General features: G+C 43.1%; 1 protein-coding gene across 1 annotated transcript; it reads right to left on the reverse strand.

Moving 5' to 3' along the window:
• Positions 1 to 3,283: 3,283 nt before the first annotated feature.
• On the reverse strand, positions 3,284 to 3,883 carry LOC124033049 (repetitive proline-rich cell wall protein 2-like). The gene has a single exon (XM_046344971.1). It carries the CDS (start codon positions 3,881 to 3,883, stop codon positions 3,284 to 3,286), a length of 600 nt encoding a protein of 199 aa, XP_046200927.1.
• Between the last annotated feature and the right edge of the window lie 8,077 nt (positions 3,884 to 11,960).

The following is an 11,960-nucleotide window of genomic DNA, read 5'->3' on the forward strand; positions in this document are numbered from 1 at the left end:
TGTCAGCTTTTCACAATTTCCTGTTGCCTAGTCTTTCTCCATATCTTTTCAGCACAACACCTGTAAGAGAAATATCTATTCAGCACAACACCTGTAAGAGAAATATCTATTCAGCACAACACCTGTAAGAGAAATATCTATTCAGCACAACACCTGTAAGAGAAATATCTATTCAGCACAACACCTGTAAGAGAAATATCTATTCAGCACAACACCTGTAAGAGAAATATCTATTCAGCACAACACCTGTAAGAGAAATATCTATTCAGCACAACACCTGTAAGAGAAATATCTATTCAGCACAACACCTGTAAGAGAAATATCTATTCAGCACAACACTGTAAGAGAAATATCTATTGTAAGAGAAATATCTATTCAGCACAACACCACAACACCTGTAAGAGAAATATCTATTCAGCACAACACCTGTAAGAGAAATATCTATTCAGCACAACACCTGTAAGAGAAATATCTATTCAGCACAACACCTGTAAGAGAAATATCTATTCAGCACAACACCTGTAAGAGAAATATCTATTCAGTCTAGTTGGCATTCTTCAAGACACCCATTTGAATGTGCAGGCATTGGCTATTCAGATTATTTTATATTTTTTAAATAATTTTAAAATATTTTTTAAGTAAACACACACTTTTGCAATATAGTAAATAGCCTGTTAACAGCATATTAACGTGTTAACAAATTATATGTTGGAGACACGTCTCAAAAAATGTAAGATAAAGAATAAGGTTAAGTCAGTGGATCAGATGAAACTATCCAAGCATTAGATACATCTCCTTTAAATGGAAAGTGAGCATGTTCAAGATAGCATGCAAAGGTCGCAGGTCTGTAGAGATCTTCACAATGGCTGTAATAATCTGTGATGGATCTCAAACAGCATTGATCACTTGCACCATGTACTTTTAATGTCATCTCAACTGTAATCCAGGTCATAACAAGTTGTTGTTTAATAACACATATAAGGTACACTACCGGTCCAACGTTTTAGAACACCTACTCATTCAAGGGTTTTTCTTTATTTTTACTATGCCAAGAGCGTGCAAAGCTGTCAAGGCAAATGGTGGCTGCTTTGAAGAATCTCAAATATATTTTTATTTGTTTAATACTTTTTTGGTTACTACATGATTCCATATGGGTTATTTCATAGTTTGATGTCTTCACTATTATTCTACAAGGTCAAAAATAATACAAATAAAGAAAAACCCTGGAATGAGTCTGTGTTCTGAAACTGTTGACCGGTACTGTATACATGTAAGGGGGTGCGTGCTGGTGGCAGGGATGTCAGGCGCAGGAGAACGAACTTGGTTTAAACAGAGTATTTTAATAAATGCTCACAAACTCCGATAACCAACATATACAAAATAAAGAACGTGGGTACAAAACCCATCGCACACCATAACATACAAAGCACCAATACATACAAAGAACAATCGCCGACAAGGACATGAGGGGAAACAGAGGGTTAAATACACAACATGTAATTGATGGGATTGGAACCAGGTGTGATGGAAGACAAGACAAAACCAATGGAAAATGAAAAGATGATCAGCGATGGCTAGAAGATCGGTGACGTCGACCGCCGAACGCCGCTCGAACAAGGAGAGGGGCCGACTTCGGCGGAAGTCGTGACAATACAGTATAAAACATTGTATTCCCATTTGAACTTTGTTGTGCTTTTAAATGGTTTAATGAGCAATGATAACACATTTAGATGACAGCTAAACCAAAAATCTGACATTGTTTTTCCATTGGAATTTGGTTGTGATTTTAGATGGCTGAAAGCACAGATATAAAACGGTGAGAATTCAACAAACTTCTGGCTGTCTTTTTGAGATGGTGAATAAATGTTGAAATCTCATTGATCAACGTTTCAACCAAATGTTATCTAAATGTCAACGTTGAAATGATGTGGTGTGCCCAGTGGTTAGTTATCTTTTCACCGGACCATTTAGAATTCCATTGTGACTGCCTGCCCCTGATTACTGAGGTAAACAGTTGATTCAAGTCAGTTGATGTTGTATTTCCCTTGTGAATGATACAATTCAGTGAAAATAAATCATATCAAAATGGTGGAGGAACAACTAAAGAGACAGAGGATACTCAGTTACAGGGCCGGCCCTCCCGTTAGGCAAGACTAGATGGTCGCCTATGGCAAAACTTGAATTTGGGCCAGCATTTTGGAAATTTTGCTGCTCCTGATTGGCTACTACCATGTGTTACCAAGCACATCACAGTATCTCGATGAATACAACAAGCATATAGAATCAAGCTAAAGCGTTAAATCGTCTTTCAGAGAAACTGTTGTATAAGCACCACACTTTCCTCTCAAGTTTACGACACGTCATTCTCTTGTGAAAACATTCGGTCTTACGTCTATGATTTGTGCTTCTGTTACGTCACCCCTGCATATTACACACGGGCCCTTTCATAGCTCTAGCATTCCCTGTGTTTCTTCTTTCTCAGAAACTGACCCCAAATCAAACTCAGTGGGAGTCAGAGTCAGCGCTCTGTGAATTTATGGACACACGGCTTTACAAGCCCACTGTGGAGGGAAAGGACCTGCGCAGGATGAGTACCCAGGGCGGTGGGAGATGAGTGGGTCTCTGTGTCTGTGTCGTGCCTGTGTGTCTGCTCTCCCTGGGTGATTGATGTGTTCTACATAAAGCAGGGCTCTGGCAGGGCTAGACGATCACAGGCTGGACCACTACATTTTTCCTCACAGCAATGTCACAGTCACATGGCACTGGCTTAGGAGTAGGTTAGTGGTGGTGGCAGGGCAGGATGTTAGGGAGAAGAGTGCACAGTCATAAGCCAATGGCTTTGAACCCTGTTGAGGGAACAGGTTAGTGGTGGGGGCAGCGCAGGATGTGAAGGGGAAGAGTGAGTCAAAATGAAGAGCATAGCAATGTGAAATGACTGTGCTGTGTAGAGTACTGTTCTATCTGTACATTGACTGCTGTAACATCATCTCCTCTACTGCTAGGGGGATACTTCTGTGCCTGGGGTCAATCTCTTTGGCCTTCCAGAACTATAGTTATCACAGTTATCCACTAGGGGTTCTATTCAATCCGTAGTGCTGAAGATCCATTTCGTAGCGCAATTGAGAATTAAAGGCATTCAAGATAAAAGCTGCATATGATGGCACAGTCGTAAATTACCTTTCAATGTTTACGCGGACCTTCTGGGACACTTCCACGATACGGATTGAAACCAGCCCTCGGTCTGATTAAGTACAGTATGTACCAGACAAGTCAACATGGCCTGTCATGCACAGAATGGAAGGGGGAGGGTGGGTGAGCAGCAGAAGGGACTCAGTGAGCACTGAAGGACTAGGGTGTTCAGGGGGGTCCCCAGAGGAGAGGCTGTGGGACGGAGGGGGACGGGGTCCCCAGAGGAGAGGCTGTGGGACGGAGGGGGCCGGAGGGGGAGGGGGACGGGGTCCCCAGAGGAAATGCTGTGGGACAGGGGGAGACGGGGTCTCCAGAAGAAAGGCTGTGGGACGGAGGGACGGGGGGACGGGGTCCCCAGAGGAAATGCTGTGGGACAGGGGGGTTGCCATAGGAGGGGCTGTTGGACAGGGTTTTTGCCATAGGAGGGCTGTTGGACAGGGGCGTTGCAATAGGAGGGGCTGTTGGACAGGGACGTTGCCATAGCAGGGGCTGTTGGACAGGGACGTTGCCATAGGAGGGGCTGTTGGACAGGGGAGTTGCCATAGGAGGGGCTGTTGGACAGGGGCGTTGCCATAGGAGGGGCTGTTGGACAGGGACGTTGCCATAGGAGGGGCTGTTGGACAGGGGCGTTACCATAGGAGGGGCTGTTGGACAGGGGCGTTGAGGAGGGGCTGTTGGACAGGGGCGTTGCCATAGGAGGGGCTGTTGGACAGGGAGGAAACTGTTGCCCAGTGCTTACAGAGAGGGGGAGGGAGGTTGGAGGGTCTGGCTAGATAGCAGGTTAGAAGAGAATAGGACAGGACAGATGATTGGTTATACTGTAGGTCAGGCTATGATTAGCTGGTTCAGTAAAGATACAGCTGCTTTATCAGGTGGGAAGTGGCCAATAAATGTACACTAAGACACTGACATATATTCAGGAGTGGCCTAAACGTCCTGTAGATTTACATGTTTGATCCACTTTTTATTGAATCTGAACAAGACTGGTCAGTGAGGAGAGGACTAAATAACTTTGACTTGTTTGACTTAAGGTCAGGTTAAAGTGCTAGTTAATAACAAACAGGCTATTTAAATACCACTTGGACAGATGCATGTCATTTTCCGAATGGCTGGACAGTTGACCCTGTTTTTATGTCAAGCTGATGACACCTCAGTCTGATAACATGGGCTTTTGGCATTCCGTCCACTCCCTCAAAGGTCAAAGGGCTTTTAGTATGATGCCTTAGTGAGGGCCAGCTTGAACGCCTGTGAACGTCTTGAACAGCAGTTAAACATAATCCTGTTTGACTTTGGTCTACTAAAGGTGTCATGCAGGTGAAAGAGGACCCAAACGCGACTTAACAGAAACAGAGTTTATTAATGTTCAAAACGGAATAACTGAAATCCTCTAGATTTGTAGAGGGGAAAACAACTGGAGAAGCGGCCACAGACTGCAGGTCGCTTCGGGTAGGCGCAGGCCGTAGTCGACTGAGACACCTGCTCACACGCAGCGTCTGAAGAAGGCACAAAACACGACAGGACAGGGTGATACACAATCACGGCAAAAAACACGACAGGACAGGGCGAAACGCAATCACAGCATGGAATACAAAACAAGGAACTGACGGCACAGGAACGGAACACAAAGGAATAAATAGGGACTCTAATCAGGGGAAAGGATCGGGAACAGGTGTGGGAAGACTAAATGATGATTAGGGGAATAGGAACAGCTGGGAGCAGGAACGGAACGATAGAGAGAAGAGAGAGCGAGAGAGTGAGAGAGGGAGGGGGAGAGAGAGGGCTAGAAGGAGGGAAAGAACCAAATAAGACCAGCAGAGGAAAACGAATAGAATGGGAAGCACAGGGACAAGACATGATAATAAATGACAAACATGACAAAAGGGGTCGGGGGGTGGGGGGGTTGGAGGAATCTAGACGAAGTTATTGGGTCATATGGCGTGCGAAAGCCTCTGTTGTTCACCCCGCCCCTCCTGTATGGTTGGCAGAACCCTACAGCTGTGTGTAACAGGGACTGGTTAAACCCTACAGCTGTGTGTGACAGGGACTGGTTAAACCCTACAGCTGTGTGTGACAGGGACTGGTTAAACCCTACAGCTGTGTTTTTTTTTAACCTTTATTTTACTAGGTCAGTTAAGTCAGTTAAGAACAAATTCTTATTTTCAATGACGGCCTAGGAACAGTGGGTTAACTGCCTGTTCAGGGGCAGAACAACATATTTGTACCTTGTCAGCTCAGGGGTTTGAACTTGCAACCTTCCGGTTACTAGTCCAACGCTCTAACCACTAGGCTACCCTGCCCTGGTTAAACCCTACAGCTGTATGTGACAGGGACTGGTTAAACCCTACAGCTGTGTGACAGGGACTGGTTAAACCCTACAGCTGTGTGACAGGGACTGGTTAAACCCTACAGCTGTATGTGACAGGGACTGGTTAAACCCTACAGCTGTATGTGACAGGGACTGGTTAAACCCTACAGCTGTGTGACAGGGACTGGTTAAACCCTACAGCTGTGTGACAGGGACTGGTTAAACCCTACAGCTGTATGTGACAGGGGACTGGTTAAACCCTACAGCTGTATGTGACAGGGACTGGTTAAACCCTACAGCTGTGTGACAGGGACTGGTTAAACCCTACAGCTGTATGTGACAGGGACTGGTTAAACCCTACAGCTGTATGTGACAGGGGACTGGTTAAACCCTACAGCTGTATGTGACAGGGGACTGGTTAAACCCTACAGCTGTATGTGACAGGGACTGGTTAAACCCTACAGCTGTGTGTGACAGGGACTGGTTAAACCCTACAGCTGTATGTGACAGGGGACTGGTTAAACCCTACAGCTGTATGTGACAGGGACTGGTTAAACCCTACAGCTGTATGTGACAGGGGACTGGTCCAATTTGTAAGTCGCTCTGGATAAGAGCGTCTGCTAAATGACTTAAATGTAATGTAAATGTAAACCCTACAGCTGTATGTGACAGGGGACTGGTTAAACCCTACAGCTGTATGTGACAGGGACTGGTTAAACCCTACAGCTGTATGTGACAGGGGACTGGTTAAACCCTACAGCTGTATGTGACAGGGACTGGTTAAACCCTACAGCTGTATGTGACAGGGGACTGGTTAAACCCTACAGCTGTATGTGACAGGGGACTGGTTAAACCCTACAGCTGTATGTGACAGGGGACTGGTTAAACCCTACAGCTGTATGTGACAGGGACTGGTTAAACCCTACAGCTGTATGTGACAGGGACTGGTTAAACCCTACAGCTGTATGTGACAGGGACTGGTTAAACCCTGCAGCTGTATGTGACAGGGACTGGTTAAACCCTACAGCTGTATGTGACAGGGACTGGTTAAACCCTACAGCTGTATGTGACAGGGACTGGTTAAACCCTACAGCTGTATGTGACAGGGGACTGGTTAAACCCTCGTTCACACAGAAGCCAGCGCCCTGCACTGACGGCTTGCCACTTATTTTGAACCCCTCCACAGACTGGGAATAGAGGCTTGGTTTGGCGGGCCTACAGTGGGACTTGTTTTCCTTAGCTTTAAGCCTGAAAGAGTAGCGCACTACTACCTCACATGGCTGTCTATAAGCAGTCGTGTTTTGTGCTCCCTGTTCTCTTTGTGAGATTATCATCACTGCTTAAGGCTAATCATTATGAATAGACTGTACATTTCCAATGTGGCAGGACAGTGTATTTGTGCCTCACTGCTATCACAGAGGACTGAACTGGTCTTACAACACACCATCTTTTTTTAACTGTGTCCTGCTCGTATCTCTGTGTGTGTGTGTGTGTGTGTGTGTGTGTGTGTGTGTGTGTGTGTGTGTGTGTGTGTGTGTGTGTGTGTGTGTGTGTGTGTGTGTGTGTGTGTGTGTGTGTGTGTGTGTGTGTGTGTGTGTGTGTGTGTGTGTGTGTGTGTGTGTGTGTGTATATATGTGTGTGTGTGTGTGCGTGCGTGTGTGTGTGAGTGCGCACGCGTGCAGCCACAAAGTAGCAGACGATGTAAAGAGGCCTGAAAAGGCATTCTAACCCCGGCAGCTATCTGCGCCAAGGAGTACACTCAACCTCTATATCACTCTTCCCGCTCGCTCTCTCCCTGGCTGTGGCCAGTCTCAACCAGTTTTGTTCATCTTCTGCTGCCCTCATGAAGGAGAGCCACGCCTTCTAGAACAGAGCTAATAACATGGATGAGGAGAGACCCTGAGCAGGCCGCTCTGGGTTCACGTCTCCCTGAGACATTGTCAATGAGGAGTGCTTGCAGGTTCATCTCAGAGATGGGCAAGGGGGCAGGCAGGGATGAGGACAGGGGCTGAATATCATTCACATATCCTGTTAGCTCCTTGGTAGAGTCCTTGGTAGAGGTAGAGTCACTCTCGGTGAGACAGAGGAACCTACCCCCTTTTCCCTCGACCACCTTTCTCTCGACATGAGGCAGCTCTCACACTTCACTACTAGCATTATTCTAGCCATCTCCAAATCCTTGTTTAATCAGTGGGTGAGAGCCTGCTAACTAAAGCTTAGTACAAGAAGAACCTCTGCAGTTTGCCCCAATGACCTCTGCCTCCCTGTCTTTCTCTCTCCCTATAGGCCTCTGTGGGACAAAGATGGAGAGTGACTCAATTATAGAACAAGAGAATACAGAAAACTGAAGGAGCATGCTTCCTGTTAGGATTTGGCACGTGGGCAAGAAGAGAGAGAAGGTAAAAAAGTATTCATGTGCATAAATCATATTCCCCCTAAATCTTCTGGAGCTAAACATTTCATTAAAACAGTTGTATAACATTTAATTAAAACAGTTGTATAACATTGGCCTTTTGCCAAGAGTTGGAAGACATCTCAAATCACCATTTCAACCTCTCTAATTTTGTTTCGGGTTTTGATCCCCTGGTGGCTTTCGTCAAACTGTCATTTACTCACAACCGAGGCTGTTGCTGAGAGATGATCAGAAATATAATTTAAAAAAACGTATGTAGCAGGTCCAGTCCTGGGGGATTGTTGTGCACCTCCTGCCTGCTCCATCCTCTAGACTCCCCTCATGACCAAATGTCAACTGAGGTGACCAGCATGTTTACCGCTCGGTGTGGGCTGTGGAATTCAAACCGGACAGAACTACATTCGGGGTGGGGATGTGGTGCCAGGAAAATTCTGGAACATGAAACCGACATCGAGATACATGGCATCATAACTAGGGCAACATATAATGTGAGCAGTGCATTGCAATACATCTGTTTATACATTTATTCTGTTGTGGCATGTCTTGGACATTATCCGTTGTGGCTCTGACCCATCTGTTAAGTAAGGTGAAATAGTGAGGGCCCTAACTCTTTTACTGCAACGTGTTTGTAATCAATGGTGCTGTTTCCAAGAATCAAAACATATTATATTACCAATCACACACACACTATTGTGTCCTTTATGGTTGTGTCTGTTGTGCCCTTTTATTGTTTCTGTAAGGCATCACTTGTATTGTCCTGAGGCCATTCAGTACAGAGACCTTTTTATGATCTTCTGATAATCTCCACTCTCAGGACTGTTTCCCTTTCTTAAAGGTCATTCAGTCTCTCCACAGTGCCTTAATGAAAACCCACCTAGAGAAACTGGCAAACAGCATGGCCAGTTGACCCACTCCTCAACATTTAAAACAAATATTTTGCATGTCGCCAGGGTAAAGGCCACTTGTCCGATCACATCCAGTCAATAAAGGACCTAATCTGGCATTCAGAGGTAGGTCCTGGGTAAGCAATCAAACAATGTCTGCACCACTTTGAAATTGTCACTTTTCACTTTTCATGTCAGTCTTTATTTAGGGTATCAACAGACAGTGTCCCTGTCCTGTTTTCAGCGAGGCCGGAGAGCTGAGTTCACTGCCCCATAAAGTGGCTGACAGAGCAGGATACATTTACCACCGAGTGTGTACTGAGAGCAAAATGTCAGGAGAAAATATGACCTAAATACCCCCTCAGCCTTTGGCAGAATTGATCTTTTTAAGGATGTGTTTCTATATTTTTATGATAGATAAAATTAAAGTGATGGAGGATTGTCATAGCTTGGGATTTAGTAGAGAAAAGAAAAGCCTATTTTTGGACGATCAAGACTGTGGGGAATGTGCTTCACTATTGACAGGATTGATTTGAATGGGTTTATTATTGAGGAGTTTACTGAGTAGTGTACATAAAATATGCCTTTCCTGACTAATTCTTGGCCAGAAGAAATCTGTAAAGTCATAGTTATTAGTGTGTGGCGATAGTGTGCAGCAGTGTTATAAAGTACTTCAGTTAAAATATCTTAAGTAGTTTTTGGGGGTATCTGTACTTTACTGTTTATATGTTTGACTACTTTTACTTTTACTTCACTACATTCCTGAAAAAAATAATGTACTTTTTACCCCATATATTTTCCCTGACGCCTAAAAGTACTCGTTACATTTTGAATTCTTAGCAGGATAGGAAAATTGTCTGATTCACGCAGTTAAAGAGAAAATCGCTGGTCATCCCTACTGCATCTGATCTAGCGGACTTGCTAAACACATGCTTTATTTGTAAGTTATGTCTGAGTGTTGGAGTGTGCCCGTGGCTATCTGTAAATTAAAAAAACAAGAAAATCATGCCGTCTGGTTTGCTTAATATATAAGGAATTTTAAATTATTTATACTTTTACTTTTGATACTTAAGTATATTTGAGCAATTACATTTTGATATTTAAGTATATTTAAAACCAGATATTTGTTTTACTTTTAGTGAAGTAGTATTTTACTGGGTAACTTTCACGTTTACTTGAGTCGGTTTCTATTAAGATATCTCTACTTTTACTCCAGTATAACAATTAGGTACTTTTTCCACCACTGGTGTGCAGTGTCCTATTTGCAGTGGATGGTCTGACTCGGCCTCCCTACAATAAGAGTCAGCTCTTCTATGAGGGTGTTGTACAGAGATCTGTTACAGAGATGTGGAACTGTGTGATGGTGGATTCCAAACACAACACCCTGACGCCTACCTAGAGCTTGTAGTTTTAAGTTCTCGTTGCACAGGTGATGTTCAATACCAGATACCAGATAGTCATACACAGATGCATGTTTTTATTAGTGAACCTTGTTTTCCATGAGGCAAGAAAACAGAGAATGGTATCATAGAAAAGTGGCTGATGGCTAGACGGGCTGGACAGGCACTGACACAGAGAGGTAAAGAAAAAAAAAAGAAACAAATGTTGTGCTGCCCTCAGGGATAGAGGGGAGGGAGAGGCTGGATATTGTATGACTGGAAAGAATGCCTGTGTGGAGCGGTGGGGAGAGGGGAATGGGCCATGTTCTTCTCTGGGACTGGCAGGCAGAGCTCTCAGGCTGTTTTGCTGTACTCAGTCATGGGGTGGTGGGGTGGGGGTGGTAGGTGAGGACAGGGTTTGTTGTGACTCAAGAGAAACAGATCGGGCAGAGAGGGACTGATCCAAGCGGGAAGGCTGGACCATGAGTCAGCCATGTCTAAAATAGGAAGCTCATTCCCCCAGAGGGAGGAAGGTATAAAAAAACACAGTAAAACACTCAGTCACCCCACCTCAGCTTCTTAAAACATAGCGTTAGGTTACACCATACTAAAACAGAGTGTTAAGTTATACTATACTAAAACAGAGTGATAGGTTATACTATACTAAACAGAGTGATAGGTTATACTATACTAAAACAGAGTGATAGGTTATACTATACTAAACAGAGTGATAGGTTATACTATACTAAACAGAGTGATAGGTTATACTATACTAAACAGAGTGATAGGTTATACTATACTAAACAGAGTGATAGGTTATACTATACTAAACAGAGTGATAGGTTATACTATACTAAACAGAGTATTAGGTTATACTATACTAAAACAGAGTGATAGGTTATACTATACTAAACAGAGTGATAGGTTATAAACAGAGTGATAGGTTATACTATAAAACAGAGTGATAGGTTATAAACAGAGTGATAGGTTATACTATACTAAACAGAGTGATAGGTTATACTATACTAAACAGAGTGATAGGTTATACTATACTAAACAGAGTGATAGGTTATACTATACTAAACAGAGTGATAGGTTATAAACTATACTAAAACAGAGTGATAGGTTATACTAAACAGAGTGATAGGTTATACTATACTAAACAGAGTGATAGGTTATACTATACTAAAACAGAGTGATAGGTTATACTATACTAAACAGAGTGATAGGTTATACTATACTAAACAGAGTGATAGGTTATACTATACTAAAACAGAGTGATAGGTTATACTATAATAAAACAGTGATAGAGTTAGGTAATACTATACTAAAACAGAGTGATAGGTTATACTATACTAAAACAGAGTGATAGGTTATACTATACTAAACAGAGTGATAGGTTATACTATACTAAATAGAGTGATAGGTTATACTATACTAAAACAGAGTGATAGGTTATACTATACTAAATAGAGTGATAGGTTATACTATACTAAAACAGAGTATTAGGTTATACTATACTAAACAGAGTGATAGGTTATACTATACTAAACAGAGTGATAGGTTATACTATACTAAACAGAGTGATAGGTTATACTATACTAAAACAGAGTGATAGGTTATACTATACTAAACAGAGTATTAGGTTATACTATACTAAACAGAGTGATAGGTAATACTATACTAAAACAGAGTGATAGGTTATACTATACTAAAACAGAGTGATAGGTTATACTATACTAAACAGAGTGATAGGTTATACTATACTAAATAGAGTGATAGGTTATACT

Source organism: Oncorhynchus gorbuscha, linkage group LG04 (genome assembly GCF_021184085.1).
Source record: "Oncorhynchus gorbuscha isolate QuinsamMale2020 ecotype Even-year linkage group LG04, OgorEven_v1.0, whole genome shotgun sequence".
In the NCBI taxonomy this organism is placed as follows: domain Eukaryota; kingdom Metazoa; phylum Chordata; class Actinopteri; order Salmoniformes; family Salmonidae; genus Oncorhynchus; species Oncorhynchus gorbuscha.